This window comes from Anopheles darlingi, chromosome 2, assembly GCF_943734745.1.
Source record: "Anopheles darlingi chromosome 2, idAnoDarlMG_H_01, whole genome shotgun sequence".
Classification (NCBI taxonomy): Eukaryota; Metazoa; Arthropoda; class Insecta; order Diptera; family Culicidae; genus Anopheles; species Anopheles darlingi.
Window position 1 is genome coordinate 89,629,402 of NC_064874.1, and position 12,500 is coordinate 89,641,901.

General features: G+C 43.8%; 5 protein-coding genes across 5 annotated transcripts; 3 read left to right on the top strand and 2 right to left on the bottom strand.

Annotated features, from left to right (window-relative positions):
• Positions 1 to 5,622: 5,622 nt before the first annotated feature.
• LOC125950762 (inactive hydroxysteroid dehydrogenase-like protein 1) lies at positions 5,623 to 7,033 on the top strand. Its single transcript, XM_049679018.1, has 3 exons — positions 5,623 to 6,038; positions 6,102 to 6,562; positions 6,628 to 7,033. Exons 1-3 carry the CDS (start codon positions 5,657 to 5,659, stop codon positions 6,718 to 6,720), a joined length of 936 nt encoding a protein of 311 aa, XP_049534975.1. The 5' UTR covers positions 5,623 to 5,656; the 3' UTR covers positions 6,721 to 7,033.
• Positions 7,034 to 7,058: 25 nt separating this feature from the next.
• LOC125950763 (ribosome maturation protein SBDS) lies at positions 7,059 to 7,924 on the bottom strand. Its single transcript, XM_049679020.1, has one exon. The coding sequence runs from the start codon at positions 7,899 to 7,901 to the stop codon at positions 7,140 to 7,142; it is 762 nt and encodes a 253-aa protein (XP_049534977.1). The 5' UTR covers positions 7,902 to 7,924; the 3' UTR covers positions 7,059 to 7,139.
• A 156-nt stretch (positions 7,925 to 8,080) lies between these two features.
• LOC125959619 (zinc finger protein 845-like) lies at positions 8,081 to 10,317 on the bottom strand. The gene is made up of 4 exons (XM_049692444.1): positions 10,183 to 10,317; positions 9,223 to 10,122; positions 8,946 to 9,164; positions 8,081 to 8,878 (listed from the first exon to the last, which is right to left on the bottom strand). The coding sequence occupies exons 1-4, from the start codon at positions 10,183 to 10,185 to the stop codon at positions 8,081 to 8,083; spliced, it is 1,920 nt and encodes a 639-aa protein (XP_049548401.1). The 5' UTR covers positions 10,186 to 10,317.
• On the top strand, positions 10,309 to 10,681 carry LOC125959966 (protein dpy-30 homolog). The gene has a single exon (XM_049693017.1). The coding sequence runs from the start codon at positions 10,391 to 10,393 to the stop codon at positions 10,631 to 10,633; it is 243 nt and encodes an 80-aa protein (XP_049548974.1). The 5' UTR covers positions 10,309 to 10,390; the 3' UTR covers positions 10,634 to 10,681.
• A 52-nt stretch (positions 10,682 to 10,733) lies between these two features.
• LOC125951253 (ER membrane protein complex subunit 3) lies at positions 10,734 to 11,779 on the top strand. Its single transcript, XM_049679952.1, has 2 exons — positions 10,734 to 11,395; positions 11,460 to 11,779. The coding sequence occupies exons 1-2, from the start codon at positions 10,837 to 10,839 to the stop codon at positions 11,699 to 11,701; spliced, it is 801 nt and encodes a 266-aa protein (XP_049535909.1). The 5' UTR covers positions 10,734 to 10,836; the 3' UTR covers positions 11,702 to 11,779.
• The last annotated feature ends 721 nt before the right edge of the window (positions 11,780 to 12,500 follow it).

Genomic DNA, 12,500 nt, shown 5'->3' on the forward strand with positions numbered 1-12,500 from the left:
GTCATGTAGTGGGATAACGGGAGCACCTTAACTCATTCGATTCTTAATTAATGCGACACCGCAGGACTGTGTGACAGCACCTGTTTGTCGGACAACTTCGAGCAACATATGCTAAGCATAAGCATCGGGTGTACAATTTCGACAATCGTGAAATGGTTTGCAAAAAACTCCCTTTGTTTTAGCTAATCAAACGAACTAAATTAAAACCACCTTTTGCGGGCATGACGTTGGAATTGAATGTCCAGCAAACATGAACGTAGAAAAATATTAAAATCAATGTGGAATAGAAAGCAAGCTAATCCCATACATATGTATGATATGGATCGGATGCACCCCATACCATCGGTGAATCTGATTCACCAAGGGTCAAACTAGACGTTGTGACCTTATTATTCGAGTGACGTCATACCAGAGTTTCAGGCGCATCATGCAATCAATGGTAGAATAGCTCAAAGCCGTTCGAAAGGAAAGTGAATTTTAGAATACGTTGGCCTTGCTACATACACACACACACACAAACATATTCACACAAACACATTCACGTGTACCAGATGGAACACATTCCAAGTTAAACTACGTTACAGTCTACGGAGTGCTTGCCAATGTTTATGTGACCAAACTAGGAACGACTTCCGTACACACCGGGTATCGCTGCAAAGCTTAGTTCGATCGGCTGCGAGTGCAAGTGGGGCCGGTCACTAGTTGATTGGCAAGGTAGGTTTCATTCGAGACAGACAAACCCGGCATGGTTATGGTGGCTGGGCTTCGGGGGCTACAATGGATAGGTATCATTGTACCAGACCAGTTCCACACCGGATCCGGTACTCCGGAGGGTTCAAAGAAATCACACGTATTCTTACCGTTGTTCAATGTCAAGAGGGAACTGAGCAGCGGCCTCCTGTAGCTAGGCATTCTTAAATCATTAGATGTACTCTTCACTTTCAGCTGTGTTGTGAAGAGTGAAACTTGCACTACCGTTTGTCCCTTGGTACTCGGTACTGACGTTGTCCTAATAAACACACACACACACACTCGCAAACAGCAGCTGATGATAGCCCTGGAGTGACGGTAAGGCAAAGGTTGCATAAATTTGGATGTTGAATCCTGCCACCCTCGCACATGGAATTTGGCCGACGTATGATGTGGGGAAGCCTTCGGTGCGTGACAACGAACGCATCCCTGAACGGATCGATAACCTCCAACACCGTTCGCTTGGGGGTTTTGAGAGAACTGTCCGTCCGCTGGGTGTTGGAACGTAGTGAGGACGGGGGTCTGGGGTTCTTCACCGATTATTTTGAGCGCTCCAGATATTGAATTTTGACCGGCCAACAGTGCATGTAACCGTGCTGGCTCTTTAGGTTGAGGTAGGACTGATAACGGATCAGCCGTGAAGCGAGCGTCCAATTTAAAGCAGCACTAAGAACCTCGGCAACAGATTGGACGTTTGCTGTAGTAATATCTTAACTGAGTAAAACTGTTTTATTAATTAAATATCGTTTTGTTCTCGAATTCCCTATTTGGTTGTATTCGATTACGACGGTATCGCAAAACAATGTTGGATCTAAAAATCGAACCAGATACATCGGAGAGAGATTAATAATGTCCATCATCTCGTTTAAGCTACGCAGGTAAGATAATTTGTCATAATTTGGATACAGTTCCTAGTGGGGCACTTTCTCAACAACCGGGATTAGATTCGATCATAGAAGACCATGAGGCCGGTTACGTTGGTCATGAGAAAAATTCCTCAACGGAACGGTCCCAGTAGCAACGCACGCCTGGCCTGCTGTCGTCGTCTTACGGTGTGTTTCATTAGGGGGTTTAATGCACTTCTTTGAAAGGGTCAGACTGGACGACGGTCGGTCAGCATACGAGACCGTTGTCCGGTTTCATACGGTCCTGCCGAAGGTCCGGCGGCGGAACCGGCTACCGGGGTTCTGTTGGTCAGTCACCCTATTCATCGCGCATTTGCATTAGAACTCTTTTCTTTCTTTCTTTTTTTTAGCCAAAAAGAGGGTTTGCGTTTTAACGGTTTTGGAGGCATTTTTCCATCAATTTACCATTTCACTATGGGACCACCAAGCGCACTAGAAAAACAAGAAATACTGGTTTCTATCCCTGTAGGGGACGGTTTTGGAGTTTCTTTGGGATGATTTTTTTTAATTTTAGGTTTTCCGAATAATATCTAACGATGTCCATCTGGCGCAGGGTCATGTCTTAAGTGACCTCTTCTTAGTTTCAAACAGGTTTCCTTTTAACTATATGCAACGATGGTCCGCTGGTGATTGTACCGATGGTCATATGTAATTTCTCGTTGGCCCCATTGGCTGGACATTTGGCTAATAATGAAACCGATTTTTCTTTATATGAATAATGTATAATAAATATGATGAAATAATTTTCTTAATATAATAATGGGGTTTTGGTGAGCATATAGCGAGGCAACATGGAGTCAAGTAGAAGAGACGGTTTCTTAATCTAGGAATCCAAGGCAAGGCAAGGAACCAGTAGCATAATGTTCTATCTGGCTAAATAGCGTTGGCATGGTAAAGAAGTGTAGCAAAAAATAGTAGAATAAAGAGATCTCCAAAACTATTCTACTACCAATAGTTTGGGAGATCTCTTGTCGTCAAAATGGAAGAATATTAGTTTGAAATACAAATAGCTTTAACACATTTATCCAATTTAACAAAAGTACAGTCCTTAATAAAAACTACAGAAAGGCTTCCCAAGCGCCTACACAAAGCATGTACAGCCACCAATGGCTTCAAGCGTCGTATACTACTTTATCTTCCTTCCGACAAAAAACGAACTGCTCAAGGCGCAAGACTCGTTTTGTCGAATCATAGCCAGCCACCGAGATCCGTGAGCAAAAAATCCGCCAGATCCATCAGAACCAGAGGCGCGGTCTTCTATTGCCACTGCGAATAGTGTTGGTAACCCGTCAGGCAATAGAGCCTGACTGATAAAGAAGGAGAGAAAGAAAAAGAGAGCGAGAGTAGTATGCCTGGATCGTAAGGCAGAAAGGAAAAGAAGGATATAAAACCATTCGCGAGGGGGCGGAGTAGGAGAACGAAAGAAGCGTCGTCGTTTCTGACGGAAAAGTGGGAAAAAAAATGGAAAAACGTTCCCCTAACTATTCGTTCCTGCGTTTGCGTGTGTTCGCCACGCAGTACAAGAAAAATCCATACGGCCAGAGTAGGCCGCGAAGTGTCCTGATGGTGCTACGCTTTGAATTCTCTTATCGACGCGATGCTGACTGAGGAAGCGGGTTGCTTGAGTAGCAAAGAAGGGGCGACGTGGGCATCATCCAACCCCGGGTTTCTTTTATCACCCTTGATATTATTTCGCATTTCCATATTAACTCTTGCCTGCCCGTTTCCCGCCCTTTTATCACTCCTTTCCATTCATTTCTCTCTCGCTCTTTCTCGCTCTCTCGCTCTTTTTTCTTAGAAAGGATTTTTTCATCCTCCCTCGCCATTTACAACTCCTTCTTTTTCTTCCTCCACTCACTCCATGTTTCTTTTCTGGCTATCCTTGCTCTCTCGCTCTCGCCTCTCAGAGCGTGATTTTTCACCGTGAAAAACCATTTGCTATCATGGCGGCGAGGAAGGGCGAAGGAAGAAGGTGTTCTCTCATTTTCTGAGAAGAAATTTTCTTTTATCACCATGGGTACCGCGCTGCTAAACGTGTAGCAGTTTGCACATATATATTATGCCTAATTCGAAATTTTAGCTTTACTAAAGTGCCAGCCATAATTCTTCTGCCATTCATTGTCGTGACGCTAGTTTACGAAATTTATAAAGTCTAAACAGATTCTAGGAAATCATACATTTTAGAAGGATTTTTGAATACCTTAACAGCGATATGCGGTTGTTAAAACTCATCTGGAAACCAACGAAGATTCCGTAAGAATGGTAACGTTGATGGCTTCACTGTAATGTGCCACCATTTGAAATAGGCAGCACGGTATGGCGCTGGCGTCGTACATATTTGCATAATTTGATACATCGGCTATGCTCCGCGCATAAAATACGCCACGAAACTTTGCTACACAAGTTCGTCTTCTAAATTGCTGCGAGGAGTTTAGACGCTTGATAAATTAGATTGCTGCCAGGGAAATGTGCCAGGCTATCCATTACGGTTTTCTTTTCTTGTGGTTTTATTGCCTCGGGAATGTGTCTTATCTATAAGAATTCAGTAGAATCTCTTTTAGTTTTCTTTCTAGCGAATTAAATTGCTTTGGAATGTGCTATAACTTTTCCAAGTAGCCGGTAATTCGATGTTCGCTTATTTTTCACAGCAAAACAAAAAAGTTGAGAGGTGCGACATCCCCTATATTGATTTTAAACAATAGCAAAGCAATTCGATAAAGGGTATTTCTTCTCGTCGAGTTTATAAGTATTCATGAAAAAGCATGTAATATTGAGATGTTAAAAAATTATCTTCCATTCATCTACACCGAGCGTTTGGTGCCCGGCCAATTGTACCACTCGTTATGCCGAAGACAGAATACTGTTGGTCAGTGCCCTCCCCAGCAAGGATTACCACAGCTGCGGTTTACTTACGGTCATCGCAGTGCTTGGAGCAGTAAATTAAAAAAAAAGAGCAAAAAAGAATCAACATCCAAAGCAAAGCCGCAACAATATGGTTCAACACGCGACCAGCGCGCTCTCCGGTTAGTAGATCCGTTGACCACAGCCTCCCTCAGTGTTCCCTCACATTAGCTTTTGCACCTTTTCTCTCGCGCTTTTCCCCACCAAAACAATATGTAAGGACAGATGCCGGCAGATTCATCCTTGCGGTTTCTTTCGGTATCCTTTTTCGCGATTCGAATGAAACGGGACAAACCTTTAATGTTTTGCATTTTTTCACTCCACCTACTCTCGTTTACATGTAACAAGTACATTTGAGCCTCGCTAGCGTAGGTATGAGGTACGTTACAGGCCGATGGTAGGTGTGATGCCATTTTCACGGACAGTTAGGAATCCGGCTGGAAGTGCGTATAATTGCGCTAACACGACTTTATTCATCTTAATATTGGAATGAAGTTGAGCAGTATGAAAAAAAAACCCTTTCAGCGCAAATGGGCGTACCTTCGCTAACTCACTTAGTGTCAATCCACTTAAGCCGGTAATGGAACCGGCAGTTATAGGTTAACGAGCTCCACTAACAGCAATACATTTTGTGTAGCATGGCACTTGAGTAATAACTTCATTCATTCTTACAATAAATTATTGTTAAGATTAATTCTAAAACAATTTGATGTATTTTGTTCCTTGATAAGAATGTGTGCACCAACGCACTACACATCCATAAAGAGCTTCTAACTGCCAGTAATGGTATTTAAGTGGACACAACGCGAAGCGTCGCGAAGATCACCAATACCTGATGCCGCTCATAGCATGCTTTCGTTTTATGCCCTCGCATATGTTCTGCCGGCTGGAGCAAAAAATTGATGCGTGTGCTACAAACACTGCGCCATGCTGCGAACGCACACCACGAGTGTAGAATTGGTTGGCAATTGTGCCGTTATATCATCAGCATGGTCAGTAGGGCATTTGTTGTACGGACGCATTCACTGCCGCCGGATTCGTGATTCGTTCGTGCAAGGTACCGGAGGTCAACCAGTTTGTTTCGCCGCGCGAGAAGAACGATGATTACGACGCTGTTGACTGTTATCGGTGCGTTGAGCGTGTTGAGCTGGTTATACGAGAACCTACGCAATCCGGTGGTGCTGTTAATCCACAGGTTCAAAGTGACTCGCGAGAATAGTTTGGCGCAGAAATATGGAGAGTGGGCAGTTATCACGGGTGGATCGGATGGAATCGGTAAAGCTTATGCTCACTACTTAGCCCAAAAAGGTATGAAGGTACTTCTGGTGGCGCGGAATGCAGTGAAGCTCACGAAAGTGTCTCAGGAAATTAACGAGAAATATGGCGTGGACTGCCGATATGCTGTAGCCGATTTCTCGAAGGGAGAACAAATTTTTCCGCAGCTGGAGAAGGAACTAGCGCCATACGATATAGGCATTCTCGGTAAGTGTTTGAATTCTCGGTATTGCTTTGGATGATGAATTGAAATTTTTCCTCTCTTTTAAGTTAATAATGTTGGAGTCATAAATGAGAAACCGATTCTGCTGGAGCGGATGGATAAGGCGTTACTTTGGAATCTTATCAATATCAATGTTGGAGCCGCAACGTTACTCTGCAATATTGTGATCCCTAAAATGAAAAGCAACAAACGTGGCCTTATCGTTAACATTTCATCCATGTCAGCATTAGCCCCTACACCTTATCTAAACGTATACGCCGCAACGAAGGCTTACATGACCAGCTTTTCCCATGCCCTGCACGAGGAACTTAAACCTTACGGAATCGAATGCCAAACAGTATCACCAGGGTTCGTCCATACTAGCATGACGGAATACCTGGCACCCACGGAGGGGTCTCAGGCTCCCCTTTCACGGCGGTTGTTGAAAGTAAATGATTTCATAAGATACGCGGGGTACACGCTAGGCAAGGTTAGCACAACATGCGGTCACTGGTCTCACGGAATACAGGTACGGCCCATTACTTTTCTTTTGCAAAACTGTAAATGATTGTTTTATATTTTTCTTTTTTGAAGGTTGGATTTTTGAAAATGTTGCCCGAAACATTGCGATTGCGAATATTTACAAGGATGTATACCCAGTTACTTAGCGAATTTTCGGAACCCTAAAAGATAATGTGGCTCAAAAAACAACTTTACAACTTAACTTCTTCCACGGGTCCAATACAAGAAGATAAGTAGAAGTATAAACCTTATACACAAAGACGGATTTATGATGACCGACTGAGCAAAATGTGAAAGATGAAAAAGTTCTGTTTTGTGATGCCGGCAATGATTTTTCGTTGTTGCAGAATATGAGCAATAGTCTTGGCGAAAGAATTTATTTGAATATTCAATCAATTGTGATAAGAGATGCAAGGTTATCAGGAATGCATCGAATGTGCGGAACTCTCATAATGGGACGAGGAAACAGTCTATGCTTGAAAAATAAAAACATTATGTTTTTGTGCGTAAATAGAAGAACATCATAAATATTTATTAGAATATCTTTGTATTTTCCATCACACGCGCCGCCATGCAGCAACAGATTACTCCAACACCTCTTCGCCCTCTTTGATTTCCTTCAAATTCAAAACTTCCAGCGTGCCCGATCCTTTCGAATCGACGCGAATGATTTCATCCATCTCCCGGAAATGTCCCGGATCGATCAGGCACGTTAACACTAGCAGCTCGCCTTGCCATTCTTCGTTTTCCGTAACCGTGGAGCTAAGCTTGAGGATGCGCTCCTTCAGTTTCCGCGCTTCCTTGGCCGGTAGTGTTAATTTCAAGCGCATTTTTGCCCGCTCCACCGGAATGGTGTCCTTGAGCAGCCGGATCACATCCAGCGCCTGCTGTTTGGCGTTCCGATGTGGTTTAATCGAATAATGAATGTCTTTCATAGACTTTTCTATAATGGACACGGGATATGGTCGTTTCGTTTCCGGGTTGACACATTTATCTGCAACGTTCGTGGCGATTTCCTTAAACATCGATTCCAACTGGTCCTGCCGTTCCTTTTCGGAGACCTGCAATTCTCCTTTCGCCAATATTTCCTTGCATATTTCCGTCACATCATCCTTGCCGAAGGCTTTAGCGAGCTCTTCCTTTTTGGCCACTTCGCCTTTCGAAACGTTGTGAAACACGGCCACCGTTTGCAGCACTTCGTCCAGATCCTTCTCCGCTCCGGCGCGCCACGATAGGACCTTGTTTTTGTAGCAGGCAATCTCAAATCGCTTCCCGTTTTTCTTCATCCGCACTACGGCCACATTTGTGAGCCGAATCTGGTTCGTTGGAGTGAATATTTTAGGCATTTTGGCTAAAAATTTCGGCAAATCTCAAGCGAATTTGCCCGCGGCACGTTTGTTTACATTTTGCAGCTCCCCGTGACATTTTGTTTTTGAAAAGAGGAGGCGTATAACACTTCCATCGGAACTTTTCAATTCGTATAACAGAATAGAAAACATAAGTTTGAAAAATAGTGGCGGACCGTTTATTCTACCTCTTTTTGTGCGCTTTCGGGATGAGCGCGCAGCATATGGTTTCTTAGTCCAGCATATTGTTTAAAGCCCTGATTGCACAACTTGCAACCGAACCGAAACACCTCCTCGTGTATGTAGGAATGCATCTTGAGATTGCATTTTTTTACAAACTCCTTCCCACAGATATCACAGCTGTATATCGGCGCAATCTTATCGATCGGTCTCTCGCTGGAATGTTCTTTGGTTTGGTGGACTATCAAATCTCTTTTCTTGAAAAATACGGATTGACAAACTTCGCAATTTAGCTCTTTTTGCCGCGAATGTACCTTCATGTGTCTGACCATCGGAAACTTTGTAGCAAACTTGCGTTGGCAAATTTCACACTCGTACAGTTTTGCATTCGCGTGTAGCCGTTTATGGACACGCAAGCTGTTTTCGTAGCGAAACGATTTTCCACACTCTACGCACCGGAACGGCCAATCGGTCTCATGCAGGATTTGATGACTTCTGAGTGCACTGGGAAACCGAAAGGTAGAGCTACATTTGTCACACTTGTACGGTTTGGCATCATTGTGGTGTTTCATGTGAACATGTAAATCCTGTGGATATTTGAACGTTTTCGCGCACAATTTACACGCTAGGTGTTCCTCCTCATGCTGCCTTCGGATGTGTTGAACTAGATGGCATCGGAAACCAAAGGACCGCTTACACTGGTTGCAGGCAAAACGTTTTGCTTTATGGTGGTTGGCACGATGTACGGCGAGAGTAGCTGCCGATGCGTAAAGCTTACCACAAGCTTCACACATAAACTAGGAAAGGAAATGTAGAAATGGATGAAACACGAAGTCAATCCCGTTTATGGTTTTGGAATATTACCTCTTGTTGCGTCTTTGCTGTATGTAAAGTAGCGCATATTTGCTCGCTGGTATCTTCACTATATATGGCTTTACTTATCGTAGTAGGATGAAGAATCACAGTTGCAATGGAAGTTATTTCATGAAACGAAGAATCATTTTCCGGTGTTGTTTCGCTTTCGGCTATTATATTATTGCTTATCCTGAATGGTTCCTTGTTTACAGGATTGTCTTCAACTCTCTGCAAATTTAAAACGAAAGTATTTATAAGAAAGCTTTTAGTATGACAAGATTCTTACCTCTGCCAAATTGCTTGCTTCGTTATTCATATCAGTGGCCATTTCAATATTTGGAACATTAAAATCTTTTTCCTTCCGGTCCGCAACTATAGTAGGTTCTGGTGATGATTTCCTTTCTGTGTCGAGCTTGCGACTTCCGATAGCCGCCTCTATCTGACTTCCCTCATACTTTGATTGCTTCATTTTCAATCGTTCTACGCCCAACTGTTTCCAGTGGAATCGGCGTTCATGATTTGTTAAAAATGTCCGTTTGTTGAAACTGTGGCAACAGACAGTGCATTGAAAAGGCCGTCCACGCAGTTTACCATGTGATTGCAATTGAATTTGTTTTTCAAATCGACGCCCACAGAATGTACATGGGAACGGGTAGTTTTCTTTGGTGTGACTTTTCCTATGCTTCCTCATAGCATAAACACTGTGAAACACCATATCACACTCTGGACAAACACGTTTTTCGTGAGTACGAAGGTGCATCCTCAAGCTTTTCAAGTATTTGTAGGTAATTCCACAGACGTTGCAAACGTGGGGCCGCTGCGCGGTATGGACTTGCTGAACGTGTTGTTTAACGATAGACTGTGTAGCGAAAACTTTTCTGCATTCCGAGCACTGCACTCCCGTTTTAGTGTGCCGGAAAATGTGACAATTTAGTGCAGTTTGTCCCCGGAAAGACTTCGGGCAGTGGGGGCATTTGTACGGCGTTTCTCCTGTATGCATCCGGAGGTGGCATTTAAGAGTTCCCTTGTGTAAGAATCGTCGCTGGCACACACCGCACTCGAACTGTTTAATACCATAATGGATCTTTTCGTGCTGCCGTAACGTTGCATTGAATTTGAAAGTTTTATTACAAAAGTTGCAGACTTTTGCGGTTGATTGCTCTCCAATGGTCGATGCAACGGGTTCCTGCAAACAAAGACAAATAATTATGAGTAGCTGACTCACAATGAAACTTTTTTTGCCTACCATTGTCGACAGCTTTTCCGTTTTCCTCCGTAATTTTACAATTTCCCGAAGATCATTTTCTGGACCTCTTTTTGCAGAATCCTTTTTATCGTTTATGTCGTTTGTGTCGTTTGTTTACAATCTCTGGACAAAAATTCAGCGCTTCAAGATTCGCGGTCGCGGTCCTCCCTGAATTAAGGATAAAAGTGAATTATAGCGGTTTAGCAAAATGGAGAAAGAGAATAAACTGAACACCACGGATAGCGGAAGGAAGACGACAGCACGCGGAGATCTACAGTCACTTCCGACGAGGCAATATTTGGACCAAACCGTAAACCCGATCCTGCTGCAGGGGTTGAAGCTGCTGGCGAAGGAGCGGCCCCAGGATCCGGTGCAATACCTAGCGAATTTTCTCATGAAGAACCGAAATCGCGTCGACGACTCCAACGGAAGTGCGGATGATGCTCAATAAATAAAGCTACTAAACATTTTACAACACTTTTCCGTTTTTGCCTTTTGGGCCGCCCAAAAACTCGTACCTTTTTGATGACAGTTCCACGAAACGTCAAACCGTCGGTCTGTCAACGACGAAAAGTTTTTCTGGTCTGGTGTTCGGTTTTCCGCTCAATTTTCCAGGTTTTTCCGCTCAATAATTGAACAAATTTGTTTCTGGCCATGGCGGAACTCCTGATCGATCCGAATATACGAGGATGGGTGTTCTTACCCATCGTGGTCATCACGTTTCTAGTGGGAATCATCCGGCACTACTTCTCGATTTTGATCACATCCCAGAAAAAGGCGGAGCTCACTCAGATCCAGGACAGCCAGGCGATGATCCGGGCCCGTTTGCTGCGCGAGAACGGAAAGTATCTTACCCAACAATCGTTTGCCATGCGGAGGCATTATTTCAACAACGAAGAGACGGGATACTTCAAAACCCAGAAGCGCGCCCCACCGAGCCCCAACTCCACGGCCATGCTATCGGATCTTGTGAAGGGAAACTTCATCAACGTGCTGCCAATGATCGTTATCGGTGGATGGATTAACTGGATGTTCTCCGGATTCGTGACGACAAAGGTGCCATTCCCACTAACGCTTCGCTTCAAACCGATGCTGCAGCGAGGCATCGAGCTGGCCTCCTTGGACGCCGCCTGGGTATCTTCCGCATCGTGGTACTTCTTGAACGTGTTCGGTCTCCGAAGTATCTACACACTTGTGTTGGGAGAGAACAACGGTAAGCGCTTTGTTTCCATTACTACGACAGAATTGTTGAACTACCAACTTCTTGCCCATTTCAGCCGCCGATCAGACCCAATCCATGCAAGATCAAATGTCGGGCGCTGCCGTAGCCATGCCTCAGGATCCCAAAGCAGCCTTCAAGGCAGAATGGGAAGCACTACAAATCACCGAGTATCAGAACGCTCTGGCTAATATTGAAAACGAACTACTTGCTGCCAGTAATGGGGCTGCATCGGGAGATGCCGGTATGGGATTCAACCAGGTGAATCGAAACGAAGAAGTATCTGGTCTTAGAAACTAAGAATCTATTCATGTCGTTTTCCGTTAAATAAATCTAACAACCAAATAGAATGTTCTGAGTTTGGTTTTGCGAAAAGTGTATCATTTCGGATAATTTTTTACACAGAATAATTGCAGGCAATTGAAATTTTATGTGTCAGCATGTGTACAAAGATGTTTCGTGTGCTCCCCTGAACATTTTGTTACACCTTTATTTTTGTTTTCGTTAATCGTTTTTGTTACTTTTTCAAAGCTTCCTGATGTCTACCATTTGTTTGCCATTTTCCAAACATGGAAACACTGGGACTACATAGTTGGTATGGGGATGGTACGTGCAGCAGAACCTATTGGCGATCATCGATTCTCTACTGCCCTGGAACAGTTCTGCGTTAGCATTTGCCTCACTTATTGCACCTACACGAGAGGTTCCGGCGTGTTCTGCCCAATCTTGTGCAATCTGCATCACAAATCGATTACGCTAATATGTATCTCTTATATGTACACAACCTTTGTCAACTCGAATTTGAATTTGATCAAAACTAGCCTTTGATACCGGGGTGAGCAAGGATCTTTCATCAGACGATAGGCGGAAACATGCATACTATGCGTCAACGACGTTTCGAGAGTGCAACGTAGATCATAACTGGAAACAGATGAACGGAAGAATCCTACCTCTACTGCGGCGATCCTCAAACATCACTAGGATTACAATGAGTTACAATGCGCGTATTTTGCCCATACATGCGTTTTTTGCAATACATGCGTGCGTAGCTTATGGTCACTAAGTATAGTATTGTTTAAATGTGTTTTTTCCTCCTCGA